Source organism: Electrona antarctica (assembly GCF_951216825.1).
Source record: "Electrona antarctica genome assembly, chromosome: 7".
In the NCBI taxonomy this organism is placed as follows: Eukaryota; Metazoa; Chordata; class Actinopteri; order Myctophiformes; family Myctophidae; genus Electrona; species Electrona antarctica.
This window is the reverse complement of record NC_136812.1, coordinates 10,987,613-11,003,100: the sequence shown is the minus strand read 5'-3', so window position 1 is coordinate 11,003,100 and position 15,488 is coordinate 10,987,613. Positions and strand designations below refer to the sequence as shown.

The window sequence follows — 15,488 nt, the reverse complement described above, 5'->3', positions numbered from 1 at the left end:
CTGTAATTATGGAAAAAATCATTAACATGGTGAAACACATCTTGATGATGTCATCAAGATGTGTTTCACCATGTTAATGATTTTTTTCAGACCTCTAGTTCTAGGAAACACAGAATGGGGGGACTTTTTTTTATTATTTCAGCTCTAAGGTATATTAATGACATAGTAAAATGTTGAAAATGAGTGGAATGCCCCTTTAAGTACCAAATTTCTTTGAAGATTTTTCAAAATTGTCAAATTCACTTGTAGCCTACTGTAGTAGATCAGCGAATTATAAAATGGGCTTCCGGGATTGTAAATTATGGACATTAGTGGTGTCAAAAGTAATAGATTCAGCAGTGTATCCCGATTCGGCTTTGCACAATTCTCTCTCTTGCTACTGAAATGATTGATTATTTATATGGAGAAATCCAGTCATTTAACATGCATCAGAAAGACAGCTTGCCATCACAGAGTGGAGTGGGTGGGGCTTAGCGAAGGGCTAATTACAACTTCTCTCTCTCTCTCTCTCTCTCTCTCTCTCTCTCTCTCTCTCTCTCTCTGCCTCTATATCTCTCTATCTCCATCTCTCTTCTCTCCCCCAGGTGGCGACGCGGGGCTGGAGCATGCAGGGCGTGCGAGACGAGCTCTACATCCAGCTGTGTCGCCAGACCACAGAGAACTTCCGCTACGACAGCCTGGAGCGCGGCTGGGAGCTGATGGCCGTCTGCCTGGCCTTCTTCCCCCCGACGCCACGCTTCCACTCCTACCTGGAGGGCTACATCTGCAGACACATGGACCCCCTCAACGACACTAAAGGTACATATATGTAGACACATGGACCCCCTCAACGACACTAAAGGTACATATATGTAGACACATGGACCCCCTCAACGACACTAAAGGTACATATATGTAGACACATGGACCCCCTCAACGACACTAAAGGTATATGTAGACACATGGACCCCCTCAACGACACTAAAGGTACATATATGTAGACACATGGACCCCCTCAACGACACTAAAGGTACATAAATATATGTAGACACATGGACCCCCTCAACGACACTAAAGGTGCATATATGTAGACACATGGACCCCCTCAACGACACTAAAGGTACATAAATATATGTAGACACATGGACCCCCTCAACGACACTAAAGGTACATAAATATATGTAGACACATGGACCCCCTCAACGACACTAAAGGTACATATATGTAGACACATGGACCCCCTCAACGACACTAAAGGTGCATATATGTAGACACATGGACCCCCTCAACGACACTAAAGGTACATAAATATATGTAGACACATGGACCCCCTCAACGACACTAAAGGTACATATATGTAGACACATGGACCCCCTCAACGACACTAAAGGTACATAAATATATGTAGACACATGGACCCCCTCAACGACACTAAAGGTACATAAATATATGTAGACACATGGACCCCCTCAACGACACTAAAGGTACATAAATATATGTAGACACATGGACCCCCTCAATGACACTAAAGGTACATATATGTAGACACATGGACCCCCTCAACGACACTAAAGGTACATAAATATATGTAGACACATGGACCCCCTGAACGACACTAAAGGTACATAAATATATGTAGACACATGGACCCCCTCAACGACACTAAAGGTACATATATGTAGACACATGGACCCCCTCAACGACACTAAAGGTACATATATGTAGACACATGGACCCCCTCAACGACACTAAAGGTACATATATGTAGACACATGGACCCCCTCAACGACACTAAAGGTACATATATGTAGACACATGGACCCCCTCAACAACACTAAAGGTACATATATGTAGACACATAGACCCCCTCAACGACACTAAAGGTACATAAATATATGTAGACACATGGACCCCCTCAACGACACTAAAGGTACATAAATATATGTAGACACATGGACCCCCTCAACGACACTAAAGGTACATACATATATGTAGACACATGGACCCCCTCAACGACACTAAAGGTACATATAGACACATGGACCCCCTCAACGACACTAAAGGTACATATATGTAGACACATGGACCCCCTCAACGACACTAAAGGTGCATAAATATATGTAGACACATGGACCCCCTCAACGACACTAAAGGTGCATAAATATATGTAGACACATGGACCCCCTCAACGACACTAAAGGTACATATATGTAGACACATGGACCCCCTCAACGACACTAAAGGTACATATATGTAGACACATGGACCCCCTCAACGACACTAAAGGTACATATATGTAGACACATGGACCCCCTCAACGACACTAAAGGTACATAAATATATGTAGACACATGGACCCCCTCAACGACACTAAAGGTGCATAAATATATGTAGACACATGGACCCCCTCAACGACACTAAAGGTACATAAATATATGTAGACACATGGACCCCCTCAACGACACTAAAGGTACATAAATATATGTAGACACATGGACCCCCTCAACGACACTAAAGGTACATATATGTAGACACATGGACCCCCTCAACGACACTAAAGGTACATAAATATATGTAGACACATGGACCCCCTCAACGACACTAAAGGTACATAAATATATGTAGACACATGGACCCCCTCAACGACACTAAAGGTACATATAGACACATGGACCCCCTCAACGACACTAAAGGTACATATATGTAGACACATGGACCCCCTCAACGACACTAAAGGTACATAAATATATGTAGACACATGGACCCCCTCAACGACACTAAAGGTACATAAATATATGTAGACACATGGACCCCCTCAACGACACTAAAGGTGTATAAATATATGTAGAATAATAATAATAATAATAACTTGGATTTATATAGCGCCTTTCAAGAAACCCAAGGACGCTTTACAAAACAAAAAACAAAACAAAACAAACTAGTTGCCAAAAGCCAGAGTGAACAAATGTCTCTTCAGTGCAGACTTGAAAGAGTCCAATGTAGGAGTCTGGCGAATCTCCAAGGGGAGAGAGTTCCAGAGGGCAGGGGCTGCCACATAGAAGGCTCTATCGCCGAGGGTCCGCCTTTTTGCGTGACGGATGGTGAGGAGTTCCATGTCAGAAGACCTCAGGTTCCGCTCAGGGGTGTAGTCCTTGAGGAGGTCTGTCAAATACTGTGGGGCAAGGGCATGGAGGGATTTGTAGGTGGTGAGGAGGAGCAGTTTGTAGTTTATGCGGAACTTAACCGGGAGCCAGTGGAGGTGTTTGAGGGTGGGGGTGATGTGCTGCCAGCGTTTTGTGCGGGTGAGCACTCTGGCAGCCGAGTTTTGCATGTACTGCAATCTGTCAAGGGACTTCTTGGGGAGGCCGAGCAGAACACCGTTGCAATAATCCAGCCGGGAGGAGATGAAAGCATGGATTAGGGTTTCTGCGACAGAGTCTGGGAGTGAGGGGCGGAGTCTGGAAATGTTTTTGAGGTGGAAGAAGGCAGATTTAGTAACAGATTTAATGTGGGATTGAAAGGAGAGGGTAGAGTCCAGGATGACACCCAGGTAGACACATGGCACACGCACCAGAGATGCGTGGGTCGTGGTTTTAGCCGTGGTTACCGGGGGTAACCGCAGTTCGGATACTAGAGGTCCTGGTAGGATTTAAAACCAACAGTACTAGAGGTCCTGGTAGGAGATAAGTCCATCAGTACTAGGGTTTGGTTGAGGACTCCTCCCCACCTGCTTGTGTCTGTGCAGTTTGTCACTGAGGTCATGGAGGTGGTAAAATAAAATGGTAAATGCGCCATTTACCATTTCATTTTACTATCATTTATAGAGCACGTTTATCCAAAGCACCTCACAATGTCCATTACATTCACCCATATTTGAATACCGACGGCAGAGGAAACCATGCAAGAAGGCACCAGCCTGCTCATCAAGAGCAGTTATGGTTATGGGGTTCAGTGTGTTGCTCAAGGACACTTTGACACTAACTCTGGCACTAAAAGTCCCTCGGTGAAGTTCAGTTGCAGAGCCATCCGTCTGAAGCTCTAAAGCAGCCTACCGTACTCCGACTTACCGTACATGTCATGTATCATCATCATCATAACCTTTATTTGAACTCGGAGTACCGTTGAGGGCCAAGCTCTCATTTTCACTGTAGCCGAGATACAGAACACAAAATCAACACGAATATACATTATTATACAGCAATGTTAAATAATATATGAATCAGAAGACAGAAAATACTCAAAAACTAAAGAATATTCAAAGAACTAAAACAGATAGACAGAAAATGTATTAAAACAGTTACAATATTGAACAAGATGGAAGTGATCTGAATTTTAAGAACTTCTGGAGCTCATTACAAGCAGATGGAGCACAGACAGAGAATGTTCTGAATAGTTCTGTCTGAGCAAAAGGAAGCTTGAGGGTCAGGAAGTCACTCGAGTGGGTCTGTGTGTGTGTGTGTGTGTGTGTGTGTGTGTGTGTGTGTGTGTGTGTGTGTGTGTGTGTGTGTGTGTGTGTGCGTGTGCGTGTGCGACTGTGCGTGTGTGCAGTTATGCATGCAGGTCTCTCTCTGCCTCGCTGTGTGACACAGCTGATTAATTGTTTTTCAATTAACTCCAGCTACAGCTCCACCGAGGCAAGGTGACATGTGGCCAAACTCTTGGTTTTGGCTGACTCACTGTGTTCATCATGTTGGCTGTGGTACACTGCTGAGATTTCCCAGAATGCTATGCGACAAAAGTTGAAATGAGCTGAACCGTTGGCCCGTGTTGCCGTTGACCTTCCCACAGCTTCTAGGGAAATGACAGCTTCACGTGTCCAGCAGGGGGCGGCAACATGCCGTTTTCTTGATGGTCAGTGTGCCATATCAACATTAGGTTTAATTATGACACCACATCAAAATGGAATATTTCCAACTTATTTTGATTGTCCATATGCTGCCTATTTCTAGATACATAACCTTGTTTTTCTTCTTTAGAAATATTGTCTTTCATATCAGGATGTAAGGATCATTACTAGACAATAGCAACAATAACCCACCAATCTTCCAGACTCCTTCACCAGTCAGAGTTCAGAGTTTGAAATGAATGTAGAATTATGTGCAGGAGGCCTGGGCCATGGCTCAGCGGTCCAGGCACCTTGGCCGGTAGTCCGAGTCTGGCAGTGTGCTGCGGGTTTGACTCCCGATCCTGACGGCCTTTACTGCATGTCACCCCCCATCTCTCTCCCAAATTTCCTGTCAGCCTACTGTCTGTCTGTGTATATAGATGTGAGGGGACTTAATTTAACTGACTTAACCCCTTTTTTGAATATTTAATTTTAAAAGAAAAAGAAAACTTTCTCACATGCCAGTGTGCCAGTGATCACCCTCCCCTGTGTTGGAACATGACAGCGATTGACCAAGAAAGATATGTCGGGATGGTAGCCATATCATGGTCAAGCCTCAATGGAGGCATTATGTGTCAGGAAGAAAAGGGGTATAGGGAGAGTGAAGTTCTAGAGGGTGAGGTGAGTCTGCATTCACCTCAGGATTAAGGGAGAGAGGCAGCCATTTGACACATCATTAAAAATAATAAGTCCAAAGGCAAAGAAGTGACGCACAGTAAAACCCCAGTAAAATTAAACTGTAGATTTGTACACTACTAATTTAGCACTTAAGATTTTATTGCGTGTGTGCTTTTAAAGTCCCCCTCCAAACCTACGATTAATCTATAATTAAGCTATGATTAATAATTAGTTTAACATGAATTTCCCCACATAAAAAGTTCAAAACAGAACCTCTGAAAGCACATCCACTCTTCCTCCCTCCTCGGGAACTTCTGGATCCTTGAATAGTAGTGGCTCATTTGCATAATTGTCTCTGTCGGATGGAAACCTCATGTGTCCAAATTAAAACTACTACTTTTCAGGATTCAAATTCAAAAGCAGCCAAAGTAGCAGATCTACGAGCTCAAAACTATTAGAGCTTGTGGATCTGCAACTTCTGGTGCTTTTGTGTGTATATGATCAAGTAGGAACGTTAATTTAGGAAAGAAACACAAAATTCTTATCTTGTGTAGTATTCAATTGCAGTCACCATTAATTGTACATGTTCCCTATTCAAAGTGCAAATATTGCAAACAGAACACACGCCCTTGATGACGACCGCTTCTTTTGACTATAATATATTGATGTGTGATCCATAGATCGACAACAAGACAATATTACTGCAATTCACTTCTCAGTTGCTTTATACTTATTAGGAAGCTAAACCGATGACAGCTTTCTTGTGCCAAACAGGTTTCAATACTGGATCAATGTGTGTACCAAGGGCCCGTATACAAACAAACAAAGTGCAATCAGTTTGTGTAAAAGCAACGTTCTAATGTTCTTGTGTATTTTATGTGGTTTGTTTTTTTTCAGGAGTGGCGATCAGCAGCTACGCCAAATACTGCTACCGCAAGCTAACCAAGGCTGCTCTCACCGGGGCTAAGAAGGTATGTGACTCCTCTGTTCTAGCCTTTGGTTAGCCAAGCTAACCAAGGCTGCTCTCACCGGGGCTAAGAAGGTATGGACGCACTCCTCTGTTCTAGCCTTTGATCTTTTCCGTCGCTGTCAGGTGGAAAAACTTGTACATCGTTGCTGTCGGGCAGACATCTCTAGACTGACTTTTTATTTTTATTATTCCATAATTTTTTATTTTGGTATTTAACGCCCTACTGGCCTACTTGATCACAGCGTCACACAAAAGCATCAATAGTTGCATATCCACAAGCTCCATGTTTTGAGCTTAAAGATCAGCTCCTTTTCCATTTTTCTTTATTTGAATCCTGAAAAATTACAGTTCACCCGACAGAGACGATTATTCAAATCCCTAAAAAAGCACAAAATAACTGATCCAATGTAGTAGTCTCAAGCTCTCAATACTTCATGGGGTAAATATTTATAAAACCCACTGTCGCACATAAAAACCTGTTCTGAAAACAGCAGATCTACAAGCTCGATGCGGCTCGTTGTGAGCTTGTAGATCCGCATTGATTTACAAAGAAACACGTTCATTTGAAATATGGAGTTACAAGGTTTTCGGTCCCACCAGCAACAAGCTGCTTAGAAGGTATGGATTCCTCTGTTGGTTCCTCTTTGATCTCTCCATCGCTGTCGGGTGAAAACCTTGTACAGGTACAGGTCCAAAACGTAGCCTACTTTTCAGGAGATGGAACAAGAACATTACCGTGTGTTCCAACTGGATCCAATGAAGGTATTAACCCATTTCCACCTGAGGACGATTCTACAAATGCCTTCTAGATCCTGACAGTTTTCTGAAAACCCCATGTTTCTATGTCAGTGGTTCTCAAACATTTTCATGTCAAGGACCCCCAGAAATATATGTATTTGGCCGCGGACCTCCCATCTGAACATGTTGTTCCAGGGACCTCCCCAGAAGCCAAAAATTGAGTTAAAAACGTTCAGTCTATATATATTCAAAGATTTGCGCCACATTTTCAGGATTTTTCAAAAATAGCAGACCTACAAGCTCGTAGCGCGGCACTCGGTGCCGTGCTATGAGCTTGTAGATCTGCTATTTTTCAATAGCTAAAGTATAACATAATGCTTAAAACACCAACAGGGGTTCCCGCCCAAAATGTGTTAACTAGTTAGCTCCTAGATCTTTTTAATACTTTTCATGTTGTAAATGATTATAACGCCCACAGACACACTTATCTACTTTCACTTTAATTAATTAAAACCAGGAGAACAAGTGTCTTGTTTTTCTTTTTGTGGTGGCTATTCAAAAAAGCAGATACCACAAGCTCACAGCGCCTCACTTCGTACCGCGCTGTGAGCTTATACATCTGATATTTTGGACATGAAAGTAAAATAAGCCTGAAAGTGTATTGAATAATTTAAAAAAATATATGAATTACGATTATTAGTTAAGTGTTGATAATTACTGATCTAGAAAGCATTTGTAGAATCGGCCTCAGGTCTTAAACACATTCATAAAATAGAGAAAATAGCAGATCTATAAGCTCAACGCGCTGCGAAGCATTGTGCTGTCTGCAGCCTTCGCACAAACTAGGGCATTCATTTACAAAGCGTTACAAGCGTACACGTTTGAGACACAGAGATACGAGGTTGTCTGTCCCACAGCGTGGAGGTGCTTAGACGGTATGTATTCCTCTGTTCTACGAGGTTGTCTGTCCCACATCGTGGAGGTATTCCTCTGTTCTTCTCTTCTGTGCTGCCGTGACTTACAACGTCCTTCAGGAGGAGACGTGTGCATGAGATTTACGCGCCAGAGCTTTCTTATTGACCCTGCGGTATTGTGTGTGTGTGTGTGTGTGTGTGTGTGTGTGTGTGTGTGTGTGTGTGTGTGTGTGTGTGTGTGTGTGTGTGTGTGTGTGTGTGTGTGTGTTTGCGTGTGTGTTTGCGTGCACGTGTGCGTGCGTGCGTGCGTGCGTGCGTGCGTGCGTTCATTTTCAAGTGTTAAAGTCACACTTGGATAAAGTATTGATATTACTTTCCATTAACAAAGCGTGTGTGTGTGTGTGTGTGTGTGTGTGTGTGTGTGTGTGTGTGAGTGTGCGTGCGTGTGCATCCTACGCGTGTGCGTGCGTGTGCGTACTGTACTACTACGTGTGTTCGACTGTGCGTACGTGTGTGCGTGCGTGCTTTCATGTTTGTGTGTTAGAGTCACATGGATAAAGTATAGAGATCATTTTCCGGTAAGAACGTCGAGGCGCCGCAGCGCGTGTGCGTGCGACGTGTGCGTGTTTGCGATGTGTCGGGCTGACTTGCTAATTGCCAGTGATGGGGGTAGAAGTCAGTGAATTCATGGTCCCCGTGGCCACGCTATCGAGCCGTCTAATTAACTACATAACCCTCGTTAACAACAGTAACAACTCCATAAGCCCACACGCAGCCTACACACATGTAGAAAACACTCCATAAGCCCTCATCCCAACACGCAGACATGGAGACATTAGACAACACTTAACCCACTGAGCGTTTTTCAGCCTACAACATTGTTTCAACGTCTATAGACGTTTAAAAAATCACACCCGTGTGAACTGAGTGGTGTAAGGTCTTATATAGCCTGATCAGCTGTGGTCTGACGTAATGTCTGACGTAATGAAATCACACCCGGGTGAACTGGGTGACCGTAGCAACCATGCTCATTTTTTGGTACGAACAGACAGACAGACAGACACGTAAACTAACAAAGCCAGTCGTAGGAGTGGTTTACACCACTCAAAAAAAGCTAATCAACGTCTAAGCTAATCTTAGACCGTCTAATAGCCGAGTATTGCTCAGTGGGTTCCTAAACGCTCAAGTCTGATTGATTGATTGATTGATTGATTGATTGATTGATTGATTGATTGATGAATTTATTAACAGATTGGAGAATTACAGTACATTTCAAGCACAACTCAATACAAAACTGTTAACTGTGGACGACACCATAAAGTATTACACTTGTTTACAATAGGGCCCACCATGTTCAATTCATCATAAGTCTTATGTCTCTTATCTCTGTCCTGGTACATCACTTCCAAACGTCATCTATCCACAAAACCCAACGACAGGAGAGTTTTAAGTGGCGTTTGTTCGTTCATTCGAGTAGGGCTGCACAGGCGCAGGCACTCAGCCAAGTTGCTTACTGTATATGCGAGGTGTGAGGATGCATTAAAAAAAAACCTGTTATAGTATAGCCCCATTTACTTGTCTCACGAATCGAGGGGGACACGCGCTCCAGCGTGTGTAAATGGCGTACCCAGCGTGTGTCCGCTGGCTGTTTCAGCTGTGATGACACTAGACCTCACTGAAACGGCTGCCTTTCATTAGCTTCTACACTCTAATCACACTCCCTGCAGATGTGTGTGTTAATTGAGCTGTATCTCCAGCAGTGTGCTACAGCATATTGGAGCTGTATCTCCAGCAGGGTGCTACAGCATATTGGAGCTGTATCTCCAGCAGTGTGCTACAGCATATTGGAGCTGTATCTCCAGCAGTGTGCTACAGTATATACAGTGTTAGCACCGCTGTGCTCTGGGGTTCGTCGTCAGACGGTTTGACGTCAGCAGACGTTGTTTGGAACGCCACAGATAAAAAAAGAATATGCCCCCTCGACTGTCAACTGCATGCCTCTCTCTCTCTCTCTCTCTCTCTCTCTCTCTCTCTCTCTCTCTCTCTGTCTCTCTCTCTCAATTTCAATTCAATTCAAAGGGTTTTATTGGCATGAGAAATCATACGTTTACATTGCCAAAGCAATCTCTCTCTCTCTCTCTCTCTCTCTCTCTCTCTCTCTCTCTCTCTCTCTCTCTCTCTCCCCCTCTCTCTCTGGAAGTCACTTCAAGCCACGGGAGCACAAAATAATTGTCTAGTTAGTAATATTATAGATTCTCTGTGATCAGGGTGGATGCAGCCCTTACAATAAAATCCTTCTTTTTAAATCTGACTATAAAATTGTAACCTTTTAGGCCTGCGAGGCTATGGCATTAAATTCCGATGTGTGGCATCTAAATGAAAGCATCAATACACCTCGTTATCGAAAGCTAAGGGGTGTGGAAACCATTTGCAATGTTTGTTTTTTATGTTGTAGCTGTTGGGGAGAACCCAATTTGGTGACATTGGGACAGTCCCGTCATGCTCCTGTTAAACCACCAGAGGGCACTGCTGGATATAAATTGGCCAGTGATTCTCAGGACCCCTGTTTTTTTATTTTATTTAATATCAAAATTTCAACTCTGATAGTACAAATGGAACCAATGGACCCTTAAGACATTGGTTCTCAACCTGTGTGTCGGGACCCCCAGGAGGGTCCCCACATGATTTTGGAGTGACAATTTAAGGACTTTTAAAACCTAAAAGAAATATATATAGCAACAAACTATAATACAAAAAATTGTCAAACATTGGCCAAATTGTCAAATAATATAAGAAAGGGGCAAAGTTTGTGAAAATAGCTGATCTACAAGCTCACAACGCCTTGTGTTTGTGAGGCGTTGTGAGCTTGTAGATTGGCTATTTAACAAAATGTAATGCGGCTGCCTCAACTCCCCAGATCAAATATGATTATTTTGGGGGGGTCGCGGCCTGAAAAGGTTGAGAAAGGTTGCTGCCTTACGGGTCCATTTGGTTCCTCACTATCAATCATTTTGAAGGACTCCTGAAATCATTTTTCAAGGACTCCACAGTGAAGTAGTAAAGGATACAGTACTAGTAGGCTGAGCGCTTCAACGGAACAGGAGCCTCAGCTCATAAGAAGTGTGTACTTCTATAGGTGTGTATAACTTGGCATTGAATTCAAAGACATGGTTCTTGTCCTGTGTAGTAGTGTATACTCTTTTAAGTGTAGTAGTCTACTGTTTAGTAGTGTGTACTGTTTAGTGTGTAGTAGTGTGTGCTCTTTAGTGTGTAGTAATGTGTACTGTTTAGTAGTTTGTACTGTTTGGTGCGTGTGTGCGTGCACTGCACATGATACAATAATGTATCATGTGCAAAATGAGCCATTTGGTCCAAAATATCTATCCGTGCGTGCGCCGTGCGGTCAGCCTGTGTTGGTGGTGGTCACTACAAAGTGTCCCAAGTGTACCAGGAGGTGTCTTTGCAGAAGGCTTTAGCCTGGGCAACACAACCTCCTTGTCAGTCTTAAGAGCTGCATGGTGTCTCTCACGTGCACGCCGGGTAGCACACGTACGTGCACATGGCGTCTCTCACGTGCACGCTGGCTGGCTGCAGGCTGTGTCCTCACTTCATGTATTTGACTGATATTAACCTGGTGACCTGAAGCAGCACATTAATGCACTGTAGCTCCTATACAAGCTCTCCTGGGAACACTGGATTACGCTCTCTCTCTCTCTCTCTCTCTCTCTCTCTCTCTCTCTCTCTCTCTCTCTCTCTCTCTCTCTCTCTCTCTCTCTCTCTCTCTCTCTCTCTCTCTCTCTCTCTCTCTCTCTCTCTCTCTCTCTCTCTCTCTCTCTCTCTCTCTCTCTCTCTCTCTCCCCCCCCCCCTGTCTTGGAGCCAGAGCCGTAAAGATCTTTCTCGACTGCCCTCTGAAGAAATAATCCTTGTCTCAAGGACCTTGGCACGGCCAACAGGGACTAACCTGACTCCGCCAGATGGGGCAGCAGAGAGTACACTGGGTTCCCCCCTCCTGCTCCCATCTGGGAACTCTCAGGCAGACTTGATGCCCGGCCACAAAACGGCCTGGCCAATCAGCAACAGCTTCTAGCAGCTTCTAGCAGCAGCTTCTAGCTTCTAGCTGCTGCTGATTGGCCAGGCCGTTTTGTGGCCGGGCATCAAGTCTGTCTGAGAGTTCCCAGATGGGAGCAGGAGGGGGGAACCCAGTGTACTCTCTGCTGCCCCATCTGGCGGAGTCAGGTTAAACAGGGACAACCTCAGAGACCAAACTGTGGTTGTTTTTAGACGCCACAATGTGTCGGAGCGGCCAGCAGGCCGCGCTGTTTTTCTGTTTGTCATTAATGAAATGTGCAGCGAGAGAGAGAGACGAGAGATTTGATACCTATACCTTGTCTAATTGAAGTGCCCAAGTTTATAGATGTGATATCATAGGTACACATGGACTGAAGTCAAATACAAATTAAATGCATATTATAAAAGTACAATATTGAGATGTAGTGGAGATTAAGTCAAAGTATTGGAAGGTGGAAATACTCAAGCAAAGTACAAATACCGTACCTAAAGATTTTACTTACATACGTAAGTACGTACTTGCGTAAATGTACTTAGTTACTGCACACCCCTGCAAAACGCCATAATTATGTCCTCCTTGTCCTTCCTTTGCGCATGCAGGGCCTGCAGAAGCCGTGCGTGGAGGAGATCATGCACGCCAGGAACGCCATCTTCAGCCCGTCCATGTTCGGCTCCTCCTTGGAGGAGGTGATGACGCTGCAGAAGGAGCGCTACCCAGACAGCCAGCTCCCCTGGGTGCAGACCAGGCTGTCCGAGGAGGTGCTGGGCCTCAACGGGGACCAGACAGAGGGCATCTTCAGGTTAGTGACGTGGTACAACAAGTACAGTACCATGGTACAACAAGTACAGTACCATGGTACAACAAGTACTAACATTTGTTTTACTTAAAAGGATGCCTGGCTAATAAGACTTCTAAGCCTAAATCCATTATACTTGCCCTTTATAACTATAATTAAAATAATAATTGAACAATGAATGGAACATCGCAAGTTGATGATCTCATTTGTCCATGTGTGGTGACCATGATTGAGTGAAAAACAGATTATTTCTGTTCAAGTTAAATAAAATATTGAAGGTGTTTTTGAGGGGCGCTCCTATACACAGGTTTAATGTTTGTCTTTAGTTGACAATGAAGGGAAAATTTGTCATATTGTCTCTTTATTGTTAATGGCGTTTAATGTTTGTGTTGGCACCGTTTGTTTTACATCACCATTACATCACCTAATCAACATGAGTTAGACTTAGTGCCCCTCACTTCACACGGGTGTGATTTTTAATTTCTGTAATAAAAGGCAAGTGTAATGTTGTAAGGCATATAAGTCTTATTAGCCAGGGATCCTTTTATATAAAAGTAAAAAAGTGAAGTGAGGGGCACTCTTATCATCGTATAGCATCATACATCATCTCATTCCGACCAATCACCTTCGTCGTCAATGTTTGTGTTATGCAATGTTTGTGTTTACACAAACAAAAATTGTCCATTCATTGTCAATGGGAATTTAATGTTTGTGTTGGGACAAAATTTGTGCACACCAAAAGCACCAAAAGCCCCTAAAGAATATCGATACCACAATGTAGAAGTACTCTGTTACAAGTAAAAAGACTTCAGTAAAAGTATTGGTATACTTACCACCCCGATCTGACCTTTGACCCGCTCCTCTCATAGGGTACCAGGTGACATTGATGAGGTCAACGCTCTGAAGCTGCAGGTGGACCAATGGAAGATCCCCACTGGACTAGAAGACCCACACATCCCTGGTACGTACGCACACACGCATGCGCGCACACATGCACGCACGCGCATTTCATTCAAGAATATAGACCTAAATCATGTAGATCGGCTTTTCTCTGTGTGCGACAGCAGGGCACCGACCAAGTATAAGTCGAGCCTAAGTCTAGAAGACCTTCCACGCACCAGGGAAACTCCCCCCTGTCAGGTGATAAGAAAAAAAGGGATATTTGACCCTCACAAACATAGTAATATAAACGCCTACACGCACGCACGCACGCAACGCAACGCACAGATGTACGCACGCACACAATCACACACGGTGACCTCCACATGCACACACACACACACACACACACACACACACACACACACACACACACACACACCCACACACACACACACACAAACACACACACGCAATCACACACGGTGACCTCCACATGTACACACACCAGCCCCAGGCCTTTCTGTATCGCTCTAATTCTGCTCCAGTATTAATAGCCCTCTCTCTCCATGCAAAGCATTCTGGGAGGGACTGCAGCTCGTGCAGGGCATTGGGTCAACGAACACTCTGTGTACAGTATCTCTGTTTTACATGTCCTGACAAGTGGAACGCTTTGTTTAAAAAGGCACGCTGTGATGGCTGTGGGGTTTTCAACTTGTTTTGACCCAGGGACCACCATCCTGACTAAGACCCACCTGACACTGTTGTGTCGGGTGGGTCTATGATGGACCCACCCGACACAATAGTGTCAGGTGGGTCCATCGTAGACCCACCTGACACTATTGTGTCGGGTGGGTCCATCGTAGACCCACCCGACACTGTTGTGTCGGGTGGGTCCATCGTAGACCCACCCGACACTGTTGTGTCGGGTGGGTCCATCGTAGACCCACCCGACACTGTTGTGTCGGGTGGGTCCATCGTAGACCCACCTGACACAATAGTGTCAGGTGGGTCTACGATGGACCCACCTGACACTATTGTGTCGGGTGGGTCCATCGTAGACCCACCCGACACTATTGTGTCGGGTGGGTCCATCGTAGACCCACCTGACACAATAGTGTCAGGTGGGTCTACGATGGACCCACCTGACACTATTGTGTCGGGTGGGTCCATCGTAGACCCACCCGACACTGTTGTGTCGGGTGGGTCCATCGTAGACCCACCCGACACTGTTGTGTCGGGTGGGTCCATCGTAGACCCACCTGACACTATTGTGTCGGGTGGGTCCATCATAGACCCACCTGACACAATAGTGGTGGGGGTTCATGAACCATTCACACTATCACAGGCTACACTCGTGAAAAATGAAAATGAAAACAAAATATAGTTTTCATTTTATTACCATAGAGCATGGATCATTTGGCCAGAAGCACAACATTTTTGTTAGATACAGTCACTTTGCATCAACATCTTTTCCATGGACCAAAGAGGACAGCCCAAGTCCACTCTCAACATATTATTATTCACATGCAAACAAGAAACAAGAGTAGCAATACCTCTATATGCTGTCATATCCTCATTACTTAAAAGAAAAACAGCCTTTTCGTGGGAAAAACTTTACTTTGTATCGTGCCGGCAC

General features: G+C 44.4%; 1 protein-coding gene across 1 annotated transcript in view; it reads left to right on the top strand.

The window, feature by feature from the left end:
* arhgap39 (Rho GTPase activating protein 39) overlaps window positions 1-15,488 on the top strand; it is a gene marked incomplete at its 5' end in the record, with an annotated part of 56,688 nt that overhangs the window by 32,478 nt on the left and 8,722 nt on the right. The window contains 4 exons of the mRNA XM_079505369.1: window positions 585-798; window positions 6,380-6,453; window positions 12,774-12,973; window positions 13,840-13,931. Coding sequence (XP_079361495.1) covers window positions 585-798; window positions 6,380-6,453; window positions 12,774-12,973; window positions 13,840-13,931 — 580 coding nt within the window. The remainder of the gene's footprint in view (window positions 1-584; window positions 799-6,379; window positions 6,454-12,773; window positions 12,974-13,839; window positions 13,932-15,488) is intronic.